Source organism: Delphinapterus leucas, unplaced genomic scaffold (assembly GCF_059928025.1).
Source record: "Delphinapterus leucas isolate spDelLeu-1000000601 "Yukka" unplaced genomic scaffold, BTC_Dleu_Yukka2 spDelLeu_asBTCV2_sq25, whole genome shotgun sequence".
Taxonomy (NCBI): Eukaryota; Metazoa; Chordata; class Mammalia; order Artiodactyla; family Monodontidae; genus Delphinapterus; species Delphinapterus leucas.
In genome coordinates, this window is record NW_028322234.1 from 2,048,923 (window position 1) to 2,075,791 (window position 26,869).

General features: G+C 37.6%; 1 protein-coding gene across 2 annotated transcripts in view; it reads right to left on the reverse strand.

Annotated features, from left to right (window-relative positions):
- LOC111169871 (SUMO-interacting motif-containing protein 1) overlaps positions 1-26,869 on the reverse strand; it is a 103,510-nt gene that overhangs the window by 20,753 nt on the left and 55,888 nt on the right. For both annotated transcript variants that reach the window (XM_022564438.3, XM_022564437.3), the window contains 5 exons: positions 24,655-24,887; positions 23,818-23,887; positions 18,731-18,885; positions 13,903-14,055; positions 11,910-12,038 (listed from right to left, as the gene is read on the reverse strand). In XM_022564438.3, the coding sequence (XP_022420146.1) occupies positions 11,910-12,038; positions 13,903-14,055; positions 18,731-18,885; positions 23,818-23,887; positions 24,655-24,887 (740 nt within the window). The remainder of the gene's footprint in view (positions 1-11,909; positions 12,039-13,902; positions 14,056-18,730; positions 18,886-23,817; positions 23,888-24,654; positions 24,888-26,869) is intronic.

Below are 26,869 nucleotides of genomic sequence, written 5' to 3' on the forward strand. Positions count from 1 at the left end.
GTCTGAGAAAATATCTGAAGAGATTATAGTTGAAAACTTCCGTTACATGGGAAAGAGTCACTTAAGTCCAAGAAGCAAAGAGAGTCCCATACAGGATAAACCCTAGGAAAAACACACCAAGACACATATTATTCAAACTAACAAAAATTAAATTCAAAGAAAAATATTAAAAGCAGCAAGGGAAAAACAAAAAATAACATATAAAGGAATCCCCATAACATTATCAGCTGATTTTTCAGCAGAAACTCTGCAGGCCAGAAGGGAGTGGCAGGATATACTTAAAGTGATGAAAGAGAAAAACCTACAACCTAGATTACTCTACCCAGCAAGGATCTCATTCAGATTCAATGGAGAAGTCAAAAGCTTTTCAGACAAGGAAAAGCTAAGAGAATTCAGCACCACCAAACCAGCTTTACAACAAACGCTAAAGAAACTTCTCCAAGCGGGAAGCACAAGAGGAGAAAAAGACCCACAGAAACAAACCCAAAACAGTTAAGAAAATAGTAATAGGAACATACATATCGATAATAACCTTGATTATTAAATGCTCCAACCAAAAGACACAGACTGGCTGAATGGATACAAAACAAGACCCATATATATGCTGTCTACAAGAGACCTACTTCACATCTAGGGACATATACAGACTGAAAGTGAAGGGATGGAAAAAGATGTTACAACAGACAAGGAGGGACACTACATAATGATCAAAGGATCAATCCAAGAAGAAGATATAACAATTATAAATATATATTCACCCAGCATAGGAGCACCTCAATACATAGGCAAATGCTAACAACCATGAAAGGAGAAATCTACAGTAACACAATAATAGTAGGGGACTTTAACACCCCAGTTACACCAATGGACAGATCATCCAAACAGAAAATAAATAAGGAAACACAAACTTTAAATGACACAATAGACCAGGCAGATCTAACTGATATTTATACAACATTCCAACCAAACGTGGCAGAATACACTTTCTTCTCAAGTGCACATGGAACATTCTTCAGGATAGATCACATCTTTGGTCACAAATCAAGCCTCGGAAAATTTAAGAAAATTGAAATCACATCAAGCATCTTTTCTGACCACATGCCATGAGACTGGAAATCAATCACAGGAAAAAAACTGTAAAAAACACAAATACATGGAGGCTAAGCAGTGCACTACTAAATAACCAAGGGATCACTGAAGAAATCAAAGAAGAAATAAAAAAATACATAGGAACAAATGACAATGAAAACACGACAACCCAAAACCTATGCGATGCAGCAAAAGCAGTTCTAAGAGAGAAGTTTATAGCAATACAATCTCACTACAAGAAACAAGAAAAATCTCAAATAAACAATCTAACTCTATACTTAAAACAGCTAGAGAAAGAAGAACAAAGAAAACCCAAAGTCAGTAGAAGGAAAGAAATCATAAAGATGAGAGCAGAAATAAATGAAATAGAAATGAAGAAAACAATAGCGAAGATCAATAAAACTAAAAGCTGGTTCTTTGAGAAAAACAAAATTGATAAACCCTTAGTCAGTCTCATCCAGAAAAAAAGGGAGAGGACGCAAATCAATAAAATTAGAAATGAAAAAGGAGAAGTTACAACAGACACCGCAGAAATACAAAGCATCGTAAGAGACTACTACAAGCAACTATATGCCAATAAAATGGACAACCATGAAGAAACGGACAAATTCTTGGAAAGGTACAATTTTCCAAGACTGAACCAGGAAGAATTAGAAAATATAAACAGAACTATCACAAGTAATGAAATTGAAACTGTAATTTAAAATCTTCCAACAAACAAAAGTCCAGGACCAGATGGCTTCACAGGCGAATTCTATCAAACATTTAGAGAAGAGCTAACACCAATCCTTCTCAAACTCTTCCAAAAAAAATCCTGAACAAAATACTAGTAAACAGAACCCAACAGCACATTAAAAGGATCATACACCATGATCAAGTGGGATTTATCCCAGGGATGCAAGGATTCTTTAATATATGCAAATCAATCAATAATGGTACACCACATTAACAAATTAAGGAATAAAAACCATATGATCATCTCAATAGATGCAGAAAAAGCTTTTGACAAAATTCAACACCAATTTATGATAAAAACTCTCCAGAAAATGGGCATAGAGGGAACCTACCTCAACACAATAAAGGCCATATATGACAAACCCACAGCAAGCATCATACTCAATGGTGAAAAACTCAAAGCATTTCCACTAAGATCAGGAAGAAGACAAGGATGTCCACTCTCACCACTCTTATTCAACATAGTTTTGGAAGTCCTAGCCACAGCAATCAGAGAAGAAAAAGAAACAACAGGAATACAAATTGGCACTGTTTGCCAATAACATGATGCTATACATAGAAAATCCTAAAGATGCCACCAGAAAACTACTAGAACTAATCAATGAATTTGGTAAGGTTGCGGGATACAAAATTAATGCACAGAAATCTCTGGCATTCCTATACACCAACAACAAAAAGCAGAAACAGAAACTAAGAAAACACTCCCATTTACCATTGCAACAAAAAGAATAAAATACCTAGGGATAAACCTGCCTAAGGAGGTGAAAGACTTGCACTCAGAAAACTATAAAACACTGACGAAAGAAATCAAAGATGACATAAATGGAGAAATATATCATGTTCTTGGATTGGAAGAATCAATATTGTGAAAATGACTATACTACCTAAAGCAATCTACAGATTCAATGCAATCCCTATCAAACTACCAATGGCATTTTTCACAGAATTAGAACAAAAAACTTTACAATTCGTATGGAAACACAAAAGACTCTGAATAGCCAAGGAATCTTGAGAAAGAAAAATGGAGTTGGAGGAATCAGGCTCCCCAACTTCAAACTATACTACAAAGCTACAGTAATCAAGACAGTATGGTGCTGGCACAAAAACAGAAATATATATCAATGGTACAGGATAGAATGCCCAGAGATAAACCCATGCATATATGGGCACCTAATTACGACAAAGGAGGCAAGAACATACAATGGAGAAAAGACATCCTCTTCAATAAGTGATGCTGGGAAAACTGGACAGCTACGTGTAAAAGAATAAAATTAGAATACTACCTAACACCATACACAAAAATAAACTCCATATGGATTAAACACTTAAACATAAGGCCAGACACTATAAAACTCTTAGAGGAAAACATAGGAAAAACACTCTTTAACATAAACCACAGCAAGATCTTTTTGACCCATATCCTAGAGTAACAGAAATAAAAACAAAAATAAACAAATGGGACTTAAACTTAAGAGCTTTTGCACAGCAAAGGAAACCATAACCAAGACAAAAAGACAACCCTCAGAATGGGAGAAAATAATATTTGCAAATGAAACAACAAAGGATTAGTCTCCAAAATATACAAACAGCTCATGGAGCTCAATATGAAAAAAACCAAACAATCCAGTTAAAAAGTGGGTGGAAGACCTAAATAGACATTTCATACAGATGGCCAAGAGGCACATGAAAAGATGCTCAACATCACTAATTATTAGAGAAATGCAAATCAAAACTACAATGAGGGGCTTCCCTGGTGGTGCAGTGGTTGAGAGTCTGCCTGCCGATGCAAGGGACATGGGTTCGTGCCCCGGTCCGGCAAGATCCCACATGCCGTGGAGCGGCTGGGCCTGTGAGCCATGGCTGCTGAGCCTGCGCGTCCGGAGCCTGTGCTCCGCAACGGGAGGGGCCACAACAGTGAGAGGCCCGTGTACTGCAAAAAAAAACCAAAAACAAACTACAATGAGGTATCACCTCACGCTGATCAGAATGGCCATTATCAAAAAATCTAGAAACAATAAATGCTGGAAAGGGTGTGGTGAAAAGGGAATCCTCCTGCACTGTTGGTGGGAATGTAAATTGATACAGCCACTATGGAGAACAGTATGCAGGTTCCTTAAAAAACTAAAAAGAGAACTACCATATGACCCAGCAATCCCACTACTGGGCATATACCCTGAGAAAACCATAATTCAAAAAGAGACATGTACCAATGTTCATTGCAGCACTATTTACAATAGCCAGGACATGGAACCAACCTAAATGTCCATCGACAGATGAATAGGTAAGGAAGATGTGGCACATATGCACAATGGAATATTACTCAGCCATAAAAAGAAACAAAATTGAGTTATCTGTAGTGAGGTGGATGGGCCTAGAGTCTCTCATACAGAGTGAAGTAAGTCAGAAAAAGAAAAACAGATACCATATGCTAACACATATATATGGAATCTAAAAAAAAAAAAAAGGTACCAATGAACCTAGTTGCAGGGCAGGAATAAAGAGATAGACATAGAAAATGGACTTTAGGACATGGGGTGGGAGGGCAAAGTGAGAGTAGCATTGACATACATACACTACCAAATGTAAAATAGTTGGCTGGTGGGAAGCAGCAGCATAGCACAGGGAGATCGTCTCGGTGCTTTACGATGACCTAGAGGGGGGATGGGAGGGAGGCTCAAGAGGGAAGGGATATGGGGACATGTGTATGCATATGGCTATTCGCTTCACTGTGCAACAGAACTAACACAGTATTATGAAGTAATTATATTCCAATAAAGATCTATTAAAAAAAACCAAACTCAGTAAAAAAGCAAACAAGCTATTTAGAACATGAGAAAAAAATATTTTAGTGAAGATGTTATACAGATGGTATTAAGCACATGAAAAGATGTTCAACTTCATTAGCCATCAGAGAAATGAAGATGAAAATCACAATGAGAATCTACTACACACCTATCAGAATGGCTAAAATAAAAAACAGTAACAACACCAAATGCTGGCCAGGATGCAGAGAAACTGGATCACTCATATACTGCTGGGGGGAATGTAAAACCGTACAACCACTCAAGGAAACAGTTTGGCAGTTTCTTAAAAAAATTAAATAAGTAACTACTATATAATACAAAAATTGTACTCCTTGGCACTTATTCCATAGAAATGAAGACTTACATTTATTCAAAAATTTGTACATGAATGTTTATAGAAGTTTTATTCATAATAGCCCCAAACTGGTAACAAGACAGATATCCTTCAGGAGGTAAATTGTTAAAGAAAAAAAATCAAAGGTACACCCACACTATGGAATACTATTCAGCAATAAAAAATAATCAACTATTAATAGATACAACAACCTGAATGGATCTCCAGAGGTTTATGCTAAGTGAAAAAGCCAATCCCCAAAGGTTACGTACTGTATGATTCCACTTATACAATATCTTGAAATGACAAAACTATAAAAATGAAAAATAGACTAGTATTTGCCAAGGGTTAAGAAAGGGTGGCGGTGGGAGGGTATAGTTCTAAAAGGGCAAAATGAATAATCCTTATGACTATGGAAATGTTCTCTATCTTGGCTTCTATCATTCTTTGTTTTTATTTTTAAAAATTGAAAAAATTTTTATTTTATTTATTTTTATTTTTGGCTGCATTGGGTTGCTGCACACGGGCTTTCTCTATTTGCTGTGAGTGGGGGCTACTCTTTGTTGCAGTGCGCGGGCTTCTTATTGCGGTGGCCTCTCTTGTTGCGGAGCACGGGCTCTAGGCACGCAGGCCTCAGCAGTTGCGGCACGTGGGCTCAGTAGTTGTGGCTCACGGGCTCTAGAGTGCAGGTTCAGTAGTTGAGGCTCACAGGCTTAGTTTCCCTGCGGCATGTGGGATCTTCCCAGACCGGGGCTCAAACCTGTGTCCCCTGCATTGGCAGGTGGATTCTTAACCACTGCGCCACCAGGGAAATCCATTCTTGATATCCTGGTTGTGATACATGCACTAAAGTTTTGCAATATGTTACCATTGGGCAAAATTGTGTAAAGGGTACATGTGATCTCTCTGTACTATTCCTTACAACTACATAAGAATCTACAACTATGTAAAAATAAATTTTTAATTTAAAAAAGTTAAAAAGACTTAGGAAAGATAAAATGGAATAATAGAAAATAATTAATCCAAAAGAAGGCAGAAAAGGAGGTAAAAATGAACAAAGAACAAAAGGGACAAATAGGAAACAAACAGTAAGATGACAGATATAAAACTAATAATTAAATCAAATGTAAATGGAATAAATAACTCCAGTTAAAAGGCAGGGATTTTCAGCTGCGTAAAAAAGCAAATCTGACTATATGCTGTTTACAATAAATATACCTTTTTTTTTTAAACTTTTTTTTTATACTCAGAGAAGAGCTGCAAGAATAGTACAAATAATTCCCAAATACCCTTAGTATTTTTCACTCAGGTTCCCCAAGTGTTAGACATTTACCATATCTTCTTTATCCTTCTTAATAACTGTCTTTCTATTTTTTTTCTCTAAACTATTTGATAGTAAGTTGCAGACATGATGCCCATTTATCCCTAAATACTTGCAGTGTATAATTCCTAAAAACAAGGACATTCTCTAAGATAACCATGTACAATGATAAAAAAAATCAGAAAATTAATCTTAATGCAATACTATTATATTAAGCATAGACTTTAATCAGATTTTTAAAATTGTCTTAATGATGCTATTAATAGCAAAAGAAAATCCCAGATTATGCATTGCATTCAGTTGCCTGTTTTCTAATGTCCTTTGATCTGGAATAGTTCCTCAATCTTGCTTTGTCTTTCATGACATTGACATTTTGGAAAAGTGCAGGTCAGTTTTTTTCATAGAATGTTTCTCATTTGGGATTTCTCTGATGTTTTCCCATGATTTGATTGAGGTTATGCATTTTTTGGCAAGAGGACTGCAAAAATGTTGTGTGTATCATATCAAGGGGCATATGATGTCAATTTGTCCCATTGCTGGTGCTAATTTTGATCACTTGACTATGGTAGTATCTCCACAGTAAAGTTATTATTTTTCACTTCATAATTAATATCTTGTGAGAATATACTTTGAGATTATGCAAATATCTTGGAGTACACAAACTTTCACAATTTTAGTACGCACTCATACCTGAATTTACTCTTATTATGATGGCTTCCAAATGGCATTTTTTCCCCTAATTCATCATTTCTTCTTATATTTATTAGCTGGCTTTCTAATATAAGGAAGAGAGTCCATTTTCTTCCTTCCTATCAGTATTAGAATCATGGATTCTTATTTTACACAACAGTTTATAATGTTCTACTGTCAATATTTATTTGGTACTCAAATTATCCCAGATTTAGTCAGTGGAAGCCCTTTAAGCTTCTTTTGACATGCTCTGAACATTCCTTGAACATTTCCTCACTTTCTGGAGCAAGATGTTCTAGGCTCATTTTATACTTTTCTTTACCTCAGCTCTGGAATTAGTCATTTCCTTAAAGAACTCTGGTTCCTTTTAGTATAAACTAGTATTTAGAAACAAAGATCTGAGTACTAGGTGTGCTCACTGCTACTAGGGTGTAATTGTTTCTATGCTCTCTCAGTGGGTAAAGGTAGGAAACAGACGTATGAATTCACACACACACACACACACACTATATATATATATATATATATATATATAAAACTCATTCACACATCTACATTTATTCCTATGTCTATCTATATTTATTAGAAACCACAAGTTCATGTTGATACCTCCAATTCCAATCCAGCACCACAGGGTTCCTTCTATCCTTTCCCCTTTTCATATGTGTAACTCTCTTCTCTGACAGTGAGAAACTTGGCTCTCATTATCCACAATACATTTATTTGTTTAATCCTAGAATACACATAAGATAGTTTTTGAATTGTTAACTCATACTTTCTGTGAAAAAGAAAGTTACTAACTAGAGTTTAATATTTACTTACACTTCATTTTGTCTTTTGCCTGAGGGCGTTAAGTCCAGATACTGTGTTTTACCTTACTTGGACAGACTAGTGGTTTCCAGGGGTTGGAGAAGATGAATAGTTACCCGTAAAAGGGTAGTACAAGGGATCTTTGTGGTGATGGAACAGTTCCATATATCTTGATTGTGCTGGTGGTTATATGAAGCTACAAATGTGATAAAATTACATAGAACTACCCTCAAATGAGGACAATCTAGGTGAAATGGATGAAATCTGAATATGTTCTGTGGATTATACCAATGTCAATTTCCTTTTTGTGATACTGTTATGGTTATGCAAGATGTAATAACTAGGGGAAAGAGGGTGAAGGGTATACAGGACCCCTCTGTACTAGTTTTTGCAACTTCCTGTGAATCTATAATTATTTAAAAATAAGAAGTAAAAATAAAGTTGCTTGGGCTTGTCCTCCCTCCAATCCCCCACCCCGTGGCCCCAATTATTATTCATTTAAAACACAGGTTAATTTGTGTCTGTTCGTATTGCATGTTAGGCTCCCATCCAACTTCCTTGCTGATTTATTTTTTTTTGAGTATATAAAACATTAATATGGTTCTAAAAGTCTAAAAGTTATAACTATACAAAGAAGTATACTCAGGGAAGTATTACACTACCAATGCTACCATTAAGGTCATTCCAACTCCAGCTCAGCACCTTATCTCCTTTCCAGCCCATTGCCATCTATCTACCCCTGTATGTAAGCAATTTGATTAGACTGCAGTTTGACTTAACTTGGTTTCTTTTTTTGTAAATTATTATAATCATGTATATTTAAAAATTTCTCCTTCTTAGAAAAAGATATGTATATTTATTATGCATACTCTTTTGTATTTTGCTTTGTTTACTTAACAATATATTTTGGAAAACAGATCATAAATATTTTGCTCCTATTTTTAAATTTTACTTTTTTACAGCTACATCTTCACTGTGTAGATGTACCACAGATATTCAACCACTGCCCTATGTATGGGCATTTGGGTCATTTCTAGTATTTTGCAATTACAAACATGCTGTTGTGAATATCCTTGTGCATATGTATTTTTATACTGTTAAAAGTGTACCTTCAGGGGGCTTCCCTGGTGGCGCAGTGGTTGAGAGTCCGCCTGCCGATGCAGGGAACACGTGTTCGTGCCCCGGTCCAGGAAGATCCCACATGCCGCGGAGCGGCTGGGCCCATGCGCCATGGCCGCTGAGCCTGCGCGTCCGGAGCCTGTGCCCCGCAACGGGAGAGGCCACAACAGTGAGAGGCCCGCGTACCGCAAAAAGAAAAAAAAAAAGTGTACCTTCAGGGTAAATTCCTAGACATGAGATTGCTGGGTCAAGAGGTACGTGTACCTTTAATTTTGTTAGATATTGTAAAATTCCCCTCCATAAGGCTTGTACCATTCTGCAGTCCCACCAGCAATGTATGAGTACCTACCTGCTTTCTCAAAGTCTCACTAATGTTATCTTTTATAGTACTTTAAAATTTTTACTATTTAGATAGGTTAGAAATTGTACCTCAGTGTAGTTTTAATTTAAATTTCTTTAAATATGAAGGAGGTTGAACATTATAAGAAAATAAAATCACAGATCACTATCTCTAGTAAACATAGATGCAAAAGCCCTTAACAAAATATTAGCAAATTCAATCTGTCAATAAAAAAAGGATAACATATCACAGTCAAGTAGGGTTTTTTATTCTAGGAATGCAAGGTTGTTTTAATATTAGGAAATTAATCAATGTAATTCATCACACCAATGGAAGAAAGGAGAAAAATTTTGACTATCTCAATAGAGGAAAAAAATTTCACAAATTTTAATACCTGTTCTTCACAAAAACACTCAATATATTAGAAATAGAAGGAAGTCTCCTCAATCTGACAAGGGGTACCTATTAAACACCTACAGCTAATACTACTACTAAATGGTCAAAGACTGAATGTTTGCCCCCTGAGATCAGGCATAAGGCAAGGATGTCTGTTCCTATCACTTCTCCAACATTCTTTTGGAGGTATTAGCCCATGCAATAGGGTAAGATAAACAAGCAAAAGGCATACAGATTGGAAAGGAAGAGGTTAAACTGTTTTTATTTGCAGACAAAATATTGTGTATGTAGAAAATTCTAAGGAAACTACAGAAATATTCCTACTAGAATAAATGAATTCAGCAAGGTTGCAGGATTTCTATATGCTATCAATGAGGCACTGGAAAATGATAGGTCACATGGGTTATGCCCTTGTCAAAACTCATGGAAGGATATTTATGTAAATTAGTTTGTATCATTTAATTGCATGTAAATTATACCTAAACTTTTAAAAGTTAAAACAACCAAGATAAAAGTATATAAAGTATCTTCTAGTATAATTTGGGGTGGTTGCCAATATGCCCTTTCTGAGAAAGTTTTAAAGTAGGGCCAGGTTTTATTTAAACTTTTTTTGTCTATGTTAAGCCCAAATTTGTCTACAGTTACCCATTCCTTAGATTTCCCATCTCTCACCAGAATCTGGGTATAAATGAATGAATGGTATGGGAGTTGGACCCAAATGAAATATCCTTAACAAAGTGATAGCGCAAGCATGGCATTTATGAATGCTTCCTTTTGGCTGACCACTGTAATGTATTGCCTTCTTTGAACTGACCTTGGATTTAAGAAGTCCTGGGGGGCTTCCCTGGTGGTGCAGTGGTTGAGAGTCCGCCTGACGATGCAGGGGACACGGGTTCATGTCTCGGTCCGGGAAGATCCCACATGCCGCGGAGCGGCTAGGCCCGTGAGCCATGGCCGCTGAGCCTGCGCGTCCGGAGCCTGTGCTCCGCCACGGGAGAGGCCACTACAGTGAAAGGCCCGCGTACTGCAAAAAAAAAAAAAAAAGGGCTTCCCTGGTGGCGCAGTGGTTGAGAGTCCGCCTGCCGATGCAGGGGACATGGGTTCGTTCCCCGGTCTGGGAGGATCCCACATGCCGCGGAGCGGCTGGGCCCGTGAGCCATGGCCGCTGGGCCTGCGTGTCCGGAGCCTGAACTCCGCGGCGGGACAGGCCACAACAGTGAGAGGCCCGCGTACCGCAAAAAAAAAAAAAAAAAGAAGTCCTGGGTTTAAATCTGGATTCTGAATGTGATTAACTGTGTAAACTTGGGTTATTTAACTACTTAGAGTATATTTCTCATTTGTTAAACAGTAATAACATTATAAAGTTTTATGAAAACATGAGATAATTAACATGACAATGACTGGCACATTGTAGGGACCCAATAAGTGTTTGTCTTAATCTTAGCAGGGTATTTTAATTAAATCTTTATTACAATTCTATATGGTATGACATTTTCTTCCAATAGAGGAACCAGAACTGTACAAGAATAGTCTTGGCTGCCAACTGGCAGCTTAGGGGATGGGGATGGGAAGCAGACATGGACCTGATGGAGATAATTTCCCCTAAGGGCCACCACCGTACAATGGCTTTCTCATAGTTATCTTCTGTACCAGCAACTGTTCATGAATTCATATTCATTCCAGTTTATTTTTCTTCCTTCAGATTTCTAAAATTACTGGTTCAAAGGAGGAATCACAGGCCCTAGCCAAGAGCTCTATTTCCTTGTCTCTTCCTGATGAAATGCTTTACTAATTAATGCTTAGAGAAACTGAATTCCTTATTCTTAGTATCTCGGCTCATTCTAAAGGTGCAACCCTATTCATTCTTGGGTCACCTCTTTTTCCCCTAATATTGGATATGCCTATTTCATTCATCCATCAAGACTTTAGTGAACAGTTATACCAGGCTCTATGGCTGAGGGTCAGAGAAGATGGTTGTGCCTCACAGCTGAACCTTGAGAGATGAGTAAAGTTATTAGACAGATGGATAAAGTGGGAAAATTTAGGCTCCATTTTAAGGTACCCTGCCTCTTCCCAAGAAATTATGCCTTAGTTGCAAATAATAACAACTGGTTGAGAACCTCTTTCTTTCAAAAGGTTAAAGAGACAGGAACTATCCCTCTACCTCTTTTTTCCTAATTTAACTACCATTTGGAATTCTCTTTTGAAATTACGTTCCCAGACCAAAACAAAAGACAAACAAACAACAACAACAAAAAAACTAAGACTCACCTCTGACTCCTCTCAGGAATGTCCAGCACAAACCCAAACATCATTTCAGCAATTTTATTGGAGCTGCATGTGGGGGTCCTATCCACCTCTACGGCTATGGACAGCATCCTCTGCAGCTGGCATACAATCCTGAGTCCAGAACACAGAACACAAATGAGCGGGAGGGTCTGGCAAAGAGCCACCCTACTGGCTGGGATGAGGTCCCCACCAGTGTACTAAAGGATCTTGTAAAGCACACACTAGGGTCAGGGAGAACTACTCAAGCATCAGCATGCTTTTATTAGCAATTTCACCTACCTGAATCCCTTTTGCCAGATCATACTATCTGAACCTCTCAGAACCTGGGGTTGAGCTGTAAAAGCAAGCTGCTTTTAAATTCAAAAAGAGAAACATACAATCTTAAGGATCTAGAGAACTTTAAGGATCACCTAACCTATAACTTCTCTATTTCACAGATGAAGAAACAGGTCCAGAATGACTAACAATTATTTGAATTTCTTTGATAGGAGAAAATACATATTTACCATATAGTCTTCTCCTGTTACTAGTTCCTTCACAATAATCTTTTACTAAGTTTAGTCTCAGAGTTTCAGCTGGTGAAACGTGACCCTCTCTCTCATCAGACCTAACTGTGGGAGACAGCCAGGCTGATGTGGCAGGAGGAATCTGGGCAACCCCTCAGAAGGTGAGCCTGGCCTTGAAGCTAGCCTCTTCTAACATGCACTATTATTTGTGAGGGAAGGAAGGGCTCTGTTTTCAGAAAATCTGTAGCCAGTGACACAATAGGTGGAACAGGGACTCTGGCATCAGATTCTGGCTCAGCAATGACAAGCTGATCAATTTTTGACAAATTACTAAACTGCTCTCAGTCTAAGTTCTCTCATCTCAAAAAAGGAGAAATAATACCACCTATTTCATAAAGTTGTGCTGTTTAAGATATCTGGCAGACAGGCACTCATTAATGGTAAACAGCAGTGCCTACTGTTGTTGTTAAGATCATGATCACTTTTAGGGGGACCCTATTTTATTCTACTAATATCTACTTACAATAAATTTATTACTATTATTATTATTATATTAGCTTTCATTTAAGGAACAGTGTCTGCTTCTCTCTTGGGTCTATATACTGAGTTCTGGGATAACCCTACTTCCCTACTTTAGGACCTTCCCCAATCTGCTCAAGCAAATATTTCATTGTTCCAAAACATTCTCCCTTTAGATACAAGATTGTCTCCTAAATTAGTGAAAACCCATAGTACTTATATGAAAATCAGGTCAGTGCAACTAGATTATTATATAGCGTTGTGAATTTAGGCACTAATGCTGTATTTGAAATTTCAAGTGTGACTGTCATTTTTAACATAATTGACATGGAATAGCAGGTTACTTGTGCAAGGGCAGCTCCAGCCCCCAAATCCTGGCATTTCTCAAAAAATGCCAAGACCACTTTCAATCCCATTAAAAAAATGCCAGGAATCTCTTTCCAGTGTGGTCTGAGGTAATAGGACCTGCCCTGGTCTGAGCCATTGCTGTTATAACCTGTTGGAACCTGCAGGTTGAACTGCTCTTCTTCTTCCAGGACTGGAGGAGAGACCCAGGTCCTTGAGAACAAGAGGCCTTTGGAACACCCACTACGCATGACTCCTCTTCTGTCAGTGGACAGATGAAGTGGTGAGTAGCTGTAACCCTGTATTGTCTCTTGGAATCTAGGAAAGGGAGGGCACTGTCCTCTGGCTTTTGTTCCATTTCGGCTTTGTGAATTAATATTCACTTAGTGAAGCCCTATTCATCTAGGGGGAAAGCATCTGCTTTTGTTTTACCTTTGGAATTAGGAATTTAGCCTTTAGTCAAACTAAGATAGTTTTTAGTAAAAACCAGCCTATGTTATAAGAGCTTGTTAATTTTGGGGAAACTCCTCTTAGGGGGTGGTGCTGTTCTCTAAAACAGTAAATCCCAATAGCCCCAGGAAAGATAACTTCTGCCTGCTCCTTACAGCTGATTGGTGTTCTTTGTGAGGTTAGGTTGGGGAGAAGGGTGGCTACTGCTGGCCTTCAAGATTCCTGTTCCTGGAGAGGTTTGATTCTCCTTTGGGGACTGAGTTAATCTGTCTTCAGTTACTGCTTTGACCAACCACTTGATGACATCCCTGCAATGGAAAAAAGATAAGAAAGAAAAAGTTTAAACTTCTGTCTTACTATATGGTGCTCAGAACTGCAACTTTAACATGGGCTCCTAGACCTCTAGATTTCCCTAAAGGCAACACAGAGGGTCCTTAGGCTACTTTCAATATTTAAAAAGTCTAATGGAAACCCTGCATTTAATTGCAGTAAGGTTACAAAAGGTAAGTAAAACATCAACATTTTTCTTTAAGTTAGAATTATTGAAAGGTATCTCCAAGGTCAAAGAGCACTATCTGTGGCTTCCTGACCAGGAACATTCCTTGACAAAGTGGAAAGTTGGACTGGATGACTTTGTTGGCTTTCTATTATTAGATGTCAGTTATTAATGCTAATAACCAAGGTTTAGAGTATGTGCAGTAGAGTCAAACCTTACACAGGGTGTAGGCTCACAAAGTTAGTAAGGTAAAAACATCTCATATAGTCAAAATTACTTTTGATGATCACTTAGGTAACCTAGGTAAAAATGATGGATTGAATATACACATCTAATTTTGTTCCCTCCTAAAATGCCACTAATACTACAGTAAATAATTTTTTTAAAAATCCACAAAGAAGGGAAGAAAAGGAGGGCAGATAATAACAGTAAAAATCTGGAAGCTGGAAGGAAAATGAAGTATATTCACAAAACAATATTCTACAGTAGTGGAAATGAATATGCTACAGTGGATAGGTATGGACAAATCTTAGTACTCTATAATAGTAAGTGAAATATAAAAGTACCAATTGATTACATACAACATGATACTCTTTTACATACAGCTAAAAGGAGCTAAAATAAAAATATATACTTTACAGGAACACATATAGATGCAATAAAACTATATAAAAAGGAAAGGAACATGATGAACATTCAGGATGCCAATTACTTTGGGTGCAAGAAGGTGCAAAAAGTGGATGATGGGGGATGGATGTAGGTAATTGTCAAGGTCCTAGCCTTTGATTTAAGGGGTTGGGTAAGAGATGCTGATTACAAAATTCAAAGTAACCAATTAACTAAGTAAATAAGGCAAATGTCATGTTTAGATGATGTTTCATCTAAGTCTATGACTTTGGCAATGGGGTAAATTTTAACTGACTTGGCAGAATTAAGAAAGCTGAATCCTAAGCCAGCAGTAGGGAAGAGCAATCCTATTTAATCCTATTCACCAAAAAATGGAAAAAAAAAAAAAACCTTCAATAAGTGCTGCAAATGGCAGTATGAGGTTTCCATGAAGTTAGGGTAAAAGCGGGTAAATTAAAATAAATATGATGGCTTGTAATCTGTTTAAGAAACTTTTAGATCTTCTCCCCCAATGCTGAAGACTACAGGTTAACTTTGTGGAGAGGTAAAACAGAGGGTCTCTGGACTGGGATACCAGGCACAGCTGGGAGGCAAAGGCATCAAAGCAAAAACAGGGGCTCTAAGTGAACCTATGCATGCTCAGTGCAGAGATCCTTGCCACCTTCCCAGAACTGTCTTCCCAAAACCTGGCAACCTGGTCTTTATCCTTCATGTAGGAAATCTGAAGTCTTTTCTGGAAAACTCATCCAGCCCAAGAGGAAAGACCTAAAGACACTGACGAAGTATTTTCTAAGAAATGGACAGCCAGTTCCACCTACAGGGAAGCTCAGAAATGACAAGTCCTCACCTGTACTCAGAGCTTCCAAGAGCTTTTGAGTCACCCTTAAACGTGGATAGATTACAAAAGTTTACCAGACATCTATGGACATATTCTAACATGAGAGATAAACACCAAAAAGCCAAACCAACCCTCCTTTCTCCTCAAAAAAGCAACTTGGAGAAAACAGACATTATACAGGGAACTAACAAAAACAAAAGCTATCATTAATATAATCAAAAATATGAAAAGATACGGATCCATGAAAGAAAAAGACAAGAACAGAATTCTATTTATTATTTTTAAAAAGGAACATTTAAAGAAAAAGAGCTCTTGGAAATTAAAAACATGATAACAGGAATGAAAATTCTATTTTCCAAGAATGAAGGATATGAAATGGCCCATTGAATGCCCAGCATTCGAGATGAACATAGATCTAAAACAAGTATATTGGGCAAAAAGAGGATTCTATAAACAGCCAGAGAAAAAAATCAAGGCACACACAAAGAATCAGTAATCAAAGTAGCTTATGGCTTCTTTACAGCAATTCTGGAAGCTAGAAGACAATGGAATATTTCCTTTAATATTCTGTAGAAAAGATATTTCTAACCTAAATATCTATACTTACTTATCAATCAACGTGTGGGAAGATAAAGATATTTTCAGACATACAAGATCTCAAAAATTTTACTTCCCACATACCTTTCTAAGAAGCTACTGGAGACTGATCTATCAAAAACATGGGAGTAAACCAAGAAAGAGAAGATATGAAACAGAGATCCAACACTGGAAACAGGTGAAGGGAATTTTCACATTTATGATAAAGACTGGAAAAGAGGACAACCAATCCAGATTGAAGGAGGTCAAAACGTTCCACCACAGATCTTCAAGAAGAAGAACTTCATAAGACTAACCCAGTGTGAATAAACATCTTGATGGGATATTTAAACCAAACGGCAGAGAATCTAGGGTTGACTTCTGATATGCACAAACAATACGAGGAAACTAAAAATGAGGCAGTTATTAACTCTAAGGAAAACAAAAAAGGTATGAGTGAAAGAAAAAGTAATCACAGTTTAGTACTTGGCTCAACTCTGACTAGCACACATAGTTATAGTGATGGAAACATTGGATACTGATCTAAACAAAATTATGATATAACTCTATTAATGGCATGGGGGCTGGGATATGTGTGTGTGTGTGTGTGTGTGTGAAAGAGAGAGAGAGAGAGAGAGAGAGAGAGAGAGAGGAGGTAGAGAGGAAAAAGAGCTAACTCCTCATCTTTCATGTGGGGAGTTAATAGATAATAGCTAACAATGAAAAATCAACAATTAGCAACACAAACAGTTTATTTAGCCATAAAGAGGTAAAAATCCAAAGAATCACTTAAATAAAAGAGTTGAAAGTAGTTACCCCTTGGGAAAGGAAAATGTGGGTGAGGGGATCTGGGGACTAGTGTATTTCTTAAATCATGTAGAACTAGATTATTCTTTGTATGCACAGTTAAAAAAAGAAAAGAAAATCCCTTAAGGGGTCATATGGAGACTGACTTACCATCACTTTCTTTTTAAAAACTTATCTTTGAGGTATAACATATAAAATAAATTGCACACTGGTTTTTGTTTGATGAATTTTTTTTATTTTAAGAAGGAAATGGAAAATTTTATTTGAGCTAAGCTGAGGATTATAACCCGGGAACAGCCTCTCAGAAAGCTCTGACAACTGTCCCACCCATTAGAGGTCAAAGCACAGTTATATACTGTTTGATGAGTTCTGATAAATACATGCACATATCCGTGTAACCACAACCTCAATCTAATAGCCCTCTCTTATTGAATCAAATACAGCTGGTTTCCCCTCCAGCTGGAACTGATTTTTTTCATTGATAAAGCACAAAATAGAGTATGTGGCTTGCATTTAGAGGTTACCAATGCCTATCTTTAAACCCAAGAGTATAGTGTTGGGTATAGTGAGAGGCTCACACAATGAAAGTGAGTGACTTGTCACTGGATTGAGTTGGGTTCATGTCTCCCATCTCCCAATCCAATGCCTAAGCTCACAAAGCAGAATGGTCAGGAGAGTTGCTCTCACTATTTAAATTGTTATTTTTCAATTTTAAACCCAACTATGCTATCCTGTACTCTCTGTAGTTTCTCTACTTACTGATTTTCTACCCCCTATAATCATTAACATTTAAACTTTACATAAAATGGTACATCTAGGGAAATGGATATAAGCATGCAAACTAAGGGAGAAAAAGCGGACTGTTACTTAGAACATAATGAAACGTCCCCCTTTTCTAATTAAAGGAGTTATAATAGTCAATATCCCACACTGGCCTGTGAAAACTATTCTTAACAAATATGCCAGAACATATGAGAATGTAAATGTGAGTGAAAAAAAATCTCAATGATGCTCTGAAAAAAGGAATGCTGGTGAGAACCGTTTCCAAAAGAAGCAAAGCTTGTAGTTCCAGGATGAAAATTCTAGCCTGAGATCCCTACCCTATAAACCACATTTCACCCCATTGGTATAAGGATATGGTAGTTCCCCACTCTGAAGCTTCCAGAAGCTTTGGACCTTATCCTACAAAAAAAGAACACGTGCTTGCTACCTTACTGTACTTTATTGTCAGCCACGTGACCTATTATAATAATAGGCTTTTCAGAAAGTAGTAGTGACAAATGAGATTTATCTTGAGTTACTCAGGGGGATGGAAATAAATTTAGGTTTATAAAAGCTGTGAAAAGTTTTACACAAGTCAAGTTTTCCCCCTGGATCTCACAAGGCCGTCTGAACAATACTGAAATAGACTAAAGGAAGTCTGATGGTCCTCGGGAAAAAAACCACACAAGTTATGGCATCTGACACACAGTTGGTACAGAGAGGTTTTCTTCTAGGACTGTTTATAGTTGTAATAACTATCCCTGTTATACTATCTAGCTACTAGAAAATCTCATCCACCTGATGTTCTCCGGACTTGAGTAGCTGCCCACTTACAGCCCCTACCTCTTGTCATCCCAGGGCTCAGATGGCTGGTTACCTGACATTGTGGGGTTGCTTGTCACAGGATAGCACAGTGCTTGCAATAGATTGCTGCAGGTGCTGTCGCTGCTTCCTCAGGATCTGTTGGAAATCATCTTCCAGGGTTTGTACTACATAACGTAGAAAAAGGACTCGCCCGGGCAGATTTTGTCCCTGGGGGAGAAAAAATGAGAAGTATTTCCTCTCAATCTCCTGGACGACACTGAGCACTGGGCTCTCATAAATACTAAGTCAAGGGAAGGCCCATGAGTCAACGAGTGTGTATCTAAAAGAGAGGTTTCTGGGAGAGAGCAAGCAGTCTAGGTCATTATAAAAGAGGGCAAATAGGGCAATCCTAGAGCTTCAAAAGTCAGTCTCTTTCTTTCACTGAACCTAACTATCAGTCTCAGGATAAACCCTAAACTGTGGATATCCGAACAGAGACAGAAAAAATGACTATGCCAAGCTACTAGATCAAGCAACCATGATGTCTATCTCACTGCTATACTTCTGGTAAGATGAGCTGATGTATATCCTTACTGTGAAAGCAAGTCTGAGCTGGGTTTCCTGTTACAGGTGAAATGATCCTAACTGTTGAAGCCTAACTGATGCAGGTAAAGAGCATGGGCTTTGGTGGTGCACAGACCTTATTTATTTGTTTGTTTGAAACTCAGCTCCATCCCGTATTTAACTTACCCCGCTGAGTCTCAGTGTCCTTGTGATTTATGTGGTGATAACTCTAACCTTACCAAAGCCAGCGTAAGTGTCTGTCACACAGCAGGCAGGCATGCACAATTCATTGGTTTCCCTTTACTGACAAGGAAGGACTTACTTCTGGCCTTGTGCTATTTGTTTTGTAAATGCCTTATAGTTTCTTTGTCCCTCATTTCCTGCATTATTGTCTTTGATTTTTTCGTAGTGAAATGTTTACATTCCTTTCTCATTTCCTTTTGTGTACATTCTACAGCTATTGTCTTTGTGGTTACCATGGGGATTACATTTAACATTCTAAAATTATAATACTTTGAATTTATACCAGCTTAACTTCAATAACACACAAAAACTCTGCTCCTTTACAGCTCTGTTCCCACCCCTTTTAGTTGTTGAAGTCACAATACTATATCTTCATATATTGTGTGCCCCAAAATAAACTAATAATTCTTTTAAATGCATTAATCTTTTAAATTATGTAGAAAACAAAATGTGGAGTTACAATAATACTAGCTTTTAGATTAATACTTTAAAAATGTATTAGTTTCTTAATACATTATAGAAAACCAATGTGGAGTTACAAACCATTGTTACAATAATAGCTTTCATAACTGCCCATGTATTTATCTTTATTTCTTCATACGGCTTCAAGTTACTGTTTAGTTTTCATTTTACCCTTCAGGACTCCCTTTAGCATTTCTTGATGAGCAGGGATAGTAGTAAATGAACTCCCTCAGCTTTTGTTTATCTGGGAATGTCTTTATTTCTCCCTCATTTTTTTTTTTAACAACTTTATTGGAGTATAATTGCTTCACAATGGTGTGTTAGTTTCTGCTGTATAACAAAGTGAATCAGCTATACGTATACTTATATCCTCGTATTGCCTCCCTTTTGCGTCTCCCTCCCACCCTCCCTATCCCACCCCTCTAGGTGGACATAAAGCACTGAGCTGATCTCCCTGTGCTATGCAGCTGCTTCCCACTAGCTATGTATTTTACATTTGGTAGTGTATATATGTCTATGCCACTCTCTCACTTCGTCCCAGCTTACCCTTCTCCCTCCCCATGTCCTCAAGTCCATTCTCTACGTCTGTCTTTATTCCTGTCCTGCCCCTAGGTTCTTCAGAACCTTTTTTTTTTTTTTAGATTCCATATATATGTGTTAGCATATGATATTTGTTTTTCTCTTTCTGATTTACTTCACTCTATATGACAGTCTCTAGATCCATACACCTCACTACAAATAACTCAATTTCGTTTCTTTCTATGGGTAATATTCCATTGTATATATGTGCCACATCTTTTTTAACCATTCATCTGTCGATGGACACTTAGGTTGCTTCCATGTCCTGGCTATTGTAAACAGACCTGCAATTAACATTGTGGTACATGACTCTTTTTGAATTATGGTTTTTTCAGGGTATATGCCCAGTAGTTTCTCCCTCATTTTTGAAGGACAGTTTTGCTGGATACAGGAATCTTGGTTGACTTTTATTCTTTAGCACTTTGAATATATCGCCCCACTAACTTCTGGCCTCCAGTTTCTAATGAGAAATCTCTGATAATCTTATTGAGGATCTTGTATTGATGTGTCACTTCTCTCCTGCTGCTCACCCTCATTTTTAAAGGAAAGTTTTGCCAGATATAGTATTCTTGGTTGACAGTTCTTTTCTTTTAGAACTTTGAATACATCATCCCATTGCCTTCTGACCTGCAAGGTTTCGCTGAGAATCTGCTGAGAGTCTTATACAAACTCACTTTTTTCTTGCTGCTTTCAAGAAAAAGTCTTTCAAAGAAAAAGTCTTTGACTTTTGACAGTTTGATTACAATGTGTCTTGGTGTGGGGTCTCTCTGGTTTATTCTCACTGGAGCTTTCTTGAATTTGTATGCCCACTTCTTTCCTCAGACTTGGAAAGTTTTTGGTTATTATTTCTTCAAATAAGCTCTTTGCCCCTTTCTCTCTTCCGTTTCTGGGACTTCCCTAATGTGTATATGGTCCATTTAATGGTGTCCCATAGTCCCTTAGGTGCTCATCAATTTTCTTTATTCTGTTTTCTTTTTGCTCCTCTGTCTCAGTGATTTCAAATGACCTTTCTTCATGTTCACTGATTTTTTTTCTCCTGCCTGACCAAGACTGTTGTTGAACTCCTCTAGTGAAGTTTTCAATTCAGTAACTGTATTTTTCAGCTCCAGGATATGTTTGATTATTTTCTACAGTTTTTTAAAATTTAATATTCTCATTTTGTTCATGCATTATTTTCTTGCTTCATTTTGTTGTCTGTGTTCTTTTTTAGCTCCTTGAGCATCTTTAAGATAGTTAAAAAATTTTTTTTGTCAGTATGTTGAGAGATTTGTGTTTCTTTAGGGTCAGTTTCTGGAGCTTTATTTCATTCTTTTGATTGGGCCGCATTTCCCTGCCTCTTTGTAATCTTCTTTTGAGATTTAAACATTTGAAAAAAACACCTTTCCCAGTCTTTATCCATTGAGTTCATGCATGGCAAGACCTTCACCAATCAGCTTGGCTAAAGGTCCTGAGACCTCTCAGACCTTTACTGGAGATGTGTTTTCTCTGAGCTTGTGTGTGTGCTTTTATCTGCCTTAATTTCCCAAGTGGCTTGCCCCTACTTCTTCTTGAAAGCCCACAGTCTCTTGCTCCCCCAGTACCTGTTTGTGGAACTGCATACTCTCTGCACCTCTAAAATGCTGCAGTGTTCACATTTCTTTTCAGCCAGAAAACTAAGCCACTGTTCTCAACAGTGCTCTGAGTCAGGTAAGACAGAAACTATCCTCCAAACAAGCCAGAACACTGGACTCAACGTCCACTCTTCTGTTTCCATCCCAAGGGAGGAGCCAAGGTATGGGAGATTTCCTCCTAGTTGCACTGTGCTATGCTAGGTAGAGGGAGGGGTATGGACACACAAAACACCACAAACTTTCCTACTCCTTTCAATGGAGTACCTTCTTGGTTATGCATTGGTTGGCCTGAGTACTACAACTTCTCAACTGGTCTCTAGAGTTTTCACAAAGGTATTCTGGTCCATATATTGTTGTTAACTTGGTATCTCCATTGGGGAATAAGAGCCTGGAGCTTCCTTGTCTGCCCTCTTGGTGGTGTTTCCCAGATCATGCTTCCTTAAAGCCCTGTATTTTTTTGCTCCAATCTGGAGTGATTGCCCTCTAGGTCTACTATTTGCAGTAATCTCAGGACTTCTCTTCCTTACTCTTCTGGATTAGATCTAGTGATACTGGATCCTGTGTCTCCCCCTTTTTTGATTGTTCCCCTATTCTTTGTATGCATATCTTCAAGTAACCTATGAAATGGGGTGTGTGGATATTTTGTCAAGTTTGTACATGTCTGGAAATGTCTTTATTCTACCCTCACAGTTGACTAATAGTTTGGCTGAGTATAGAGTTCTAAGTTGACAATAATTTGTTCCATCCAAGTGCTTTTGGGTTAGCAGACAGAAAGCTGGCAATTAAGTTTAGGGATCCCTAAAGGTCAGAATGCAGACTTTTTTTCTGGAGCACCAACTCTACACTAGCTGCCTTCATTTATGACAGATGGTTCATTCGATTTCTTTTAGACAATGAATCCTCTGATTTTTTTGCCTGAAAGGTAGGTAACCTGGCAACTGAGCTTTCTGTACTCAAAAATAGAGAGATTATCAGTTCCATCTACAAGCTTTCAACAGACTTACAGCTCATATCCTACTTCAACCTTCTTATATACTGTGTTTCTGAGTCCAAAAATTCTCTGCTCTAAAGGGCAGATTTCCTCCCTCTTTGGCTACAGCCCTTCCTCATGTATTCTAGCCTGTAGCTTTCTCAGCCTAGCTTCATCAGTCATCACTCTTATATTTCCTTTAGCTCTTCCAATCTTCATTCAAATCTATTGTCTTTCCCCTTATTTTCAGTGCCATAGGTTTATACATTTCTCTATTCATTTACTGTTATTTTAAATGGAATCTGAAAAAGGAGAGGGATAAGTGAACGTATTCAATCTTGAATTGGAAGACAGCACATACCATTTCAATAGGAATGTTTTGGTCGGGATTGGGGGGAGTAAAAGAAAGGAATAATGGCAAAGACGTTACTACCAGATTTACAGTCACTTTTATTTCTAGTTAAAACTTCCTCTGCGGGGCTTCCCTGGTGGCGCAGTGGTTGAGAGTCCGCCTGCCGATGCAGGGGACACGGGTTCGTGCCCCGGTCTGGGAAGATCCCACATGCCGTGGAGTGGCTGGGCCCGTGAGCCATGGCCACTGAGCCTGCGCGTCCGGAGCCTGTGCTCCGCAACGGGAGAGGCCACAACAGTGAGAGGCCCGCATACCGCAAAAAAAAAAACAAACAAAAAACCTCCTCTGCAAAAGATTTTTGCTTGCAATTGCTATGTTACCTCTTCCTCCATGACATAAGTGAGCAGCTTCCAGTCCCACTCCACCGTCTTGGCATTAGCTGGATGTAGCCTGAAAGTAAAGTGACATCAATCAGAATTCTGGAGAGTTTAGTGGAAGAAGGGATGGGATCTCGAAGATGATAGAAGCAAGAAGCCTCCTCTTATCCTCAGTGCTCTTGCCCACCCTTTGATACAATACCATGTCATCTGAGGGTAGTGGAAGTTCATTTTCTTTGGCTACCCAGTATCCACCTGTCTTTTGGGAAGCATTAGTACCCCAATTTTGCCTTGAAGAAATCAACTCTTTATTATTCTTAGCCCACTGGCTTTACCCACTAGGACCCTGGGATGAAGTCTGTGAAGCATGTCAATCTTGATATTCTATTCCTCAGTTCACAATGATTGGCTCAAAGATGGACTCAGGTCTTATGTTATGCCAATTAAAACCTATAAGACTCAATTTCAGAACTCTGTGTGATTATAAAGGAAGTGGACCCTCTCTTGTACTAAGAATGTTGTAAAAGCTAGAGGCTGAGAAGGTTACCATGTGAAGCCTAGAAACAGCAACGCAGAGCTGAAAAATGGATCCTGGTAACCATTTCTGAACTGAATTAAGTCACATCTTATTCCTAGGTTTCTAGTAACACGAGTCATTAAATTCTCTTTTACCAGCTGTTAAAGCCAGTTTGGATTGAGTTTCCTGTCACTTGCAATACAAATAATACTAATATACTAAGTCACCCTCTCTAATGGTTAGATGAATAAATCTTAGGCAAGAGAAAGTTGTGCCCTGAGTCCAGGTTCCCCAGAAGATTTGCCAAAAGCTAAGGTTCATACTGTTGAATTTTCATGAGAAGCATGTAGGCCTCCTTTAGAACATCCACAGTCTCAGAGCCACTGAGCAGGATTTTCTGGATGATGTGAGCCACAATTTCCCTGGGTGGGTAATGCTGGGGTGACACAAAGTCCATCAAAAACTGCACAGTCCCCAGGGGAAAGTTTTCTTCAATGGTGTTTGCTACCATCCTTAGTCTTCGATGAGGGATAGGTTCTAATTTTTGACCCTTGTTCTGCAGAGATAAAAAGAAATAAATTAGGATGGGTTTCTATAGACATAAAAGCTAGAGGTTCTGGAACAAGTTGAAGACAGGGAAGTTTTCCATGCATTTTAAATATTCATAATTTAAAAAATTGAGACTGGAAAGCCTTATCTAAAAAACTTCTAATGACATGGTAAAATGCTTATATTAAGTTAACAAATAAGAATACAAAGTTCTACATGTAACATGATTTCATCTGTGTTAAAATATAGCATTAGAAAGGAAAGTACAAAAGATTTAAGAGCTAGCCTAAGTTGATTTTGGAATAAGGGTGATAAGATATTTAGGGGTAGCTATGATACTATATCAGATACTGAAACAAAGAGATGAATAAAGATGCTTAAAATATCTTTTATTGTTAGAAGAAGAATTCCATTTTGTTGATTTTTTTTGAGTCAACAGTAAATATTAAGTTGCTTCACCGCCCCCCCCACCAACCCCCAAACAGTATGTATATAAAGAATGAAAGAGAATGTATGAAAAGTGGTTTTCTATTATCTGGGTGGTGAAATGATGGATGATTTTTCCTCTATATGTTCTTTTGTAGTTTTCAATTTTTCTGTAATAGACACATCATCAGAAGAAAAACAAACATTAAAAAGTCTGATACAATAACAACAATAATTATAATAATAAGTTTTAACATTCAACTTATCCTCACTTAATTCTCTCAACAACTGTAAGAAATACATGTTATTATTATTCCTATTTTATAGATAAGGAAACTGAGATTTAGAGTGAGAATTTGTCATGCAATAGATGGCAGAAGCTGGTTTCATACAGCGGTATAACTCCATAGCTACCATCTAAACTCAAACTCTCTATAAACAATAAAACCAACAATAATAAATATATTATTGTTAAAACCCCCAATTATTAAAAAATTTAAAGTGTCTACACATAAAAAGGCAACCAGGAAGGAAATACACCCAATTATTAACATTAATAAATGCTGACTGATAGCATCATGGGTGATTATTTCTTAAGCAAGCATTATTTTTAAAATCTGAGAATAAGTATTAATTTTAAAACATAAGCCAAACAAAGTTTGATAGTTTATGTATAACAGAAAAACAGTGATGGCTGGAATTGCCCTTCTGGGGAGAGGGCAGTTAGCTTTCTTATGTCTCAGGACACCTGAGGGTAACCCCTGATCTCACTGATAACTCAGAGGAGTTAAGGCTAATGTCTGGTTAGCGGCAGCATGGACACTGGCTAAGAAGTTCTTGGAAGAATTTACTGTATAGCACAGGGAATTATATTCAATATCCTGTAAAAACCTATCCTGAAAAAAATAACGGAATCACTTTGTTGTATACCTGAAACTAACATAATATTGTAAATCAACTATATTTTAATAATATAGTTATATAGTATTAAATATATATTTAATATAATAAATATATTATATTTATTGGCTATAAATGGCTATAATAAGTATTATTATAGCCATCCTAGTCGATACAAGGTGGTATCCCATTGTGATTCTGATTTGCAGTTCCCTAATGACTAACGATACAGAAAATCTTTTGAGAAATGTCTATTCAAATCCTTTGCCCATTACTAATATAATACTGTAAATCAACTATACTTCAATAAAAAAATAATGTACTGACCAAAACCCCCAATGAATTAGAACAGAATAGAAAATAAAGTGCATCACACTAAAAACAAGTTCTGGGGGGAGAATGACTTAGTGAAGAACTACTTATAAAAAGCCCAAAAGTAATCAAAAGAGACAGAAAATATTTACAGATGTATTCTAGATGGCTGAGATTCTTTGAGAAGTTAAGAAATAAAGATGAAGAAAAAGCCACTCTGTGTAGCCTAATTGCCACCTTGTAATCTGAGCTATGTGTACACATAAGGTGGACCTGTATCTACTGATGGCTTCTTTGGTTGTGTAGCACCTACAAAGCACTACAGCCTTGACTAGGTAAAAAACTTTCTCA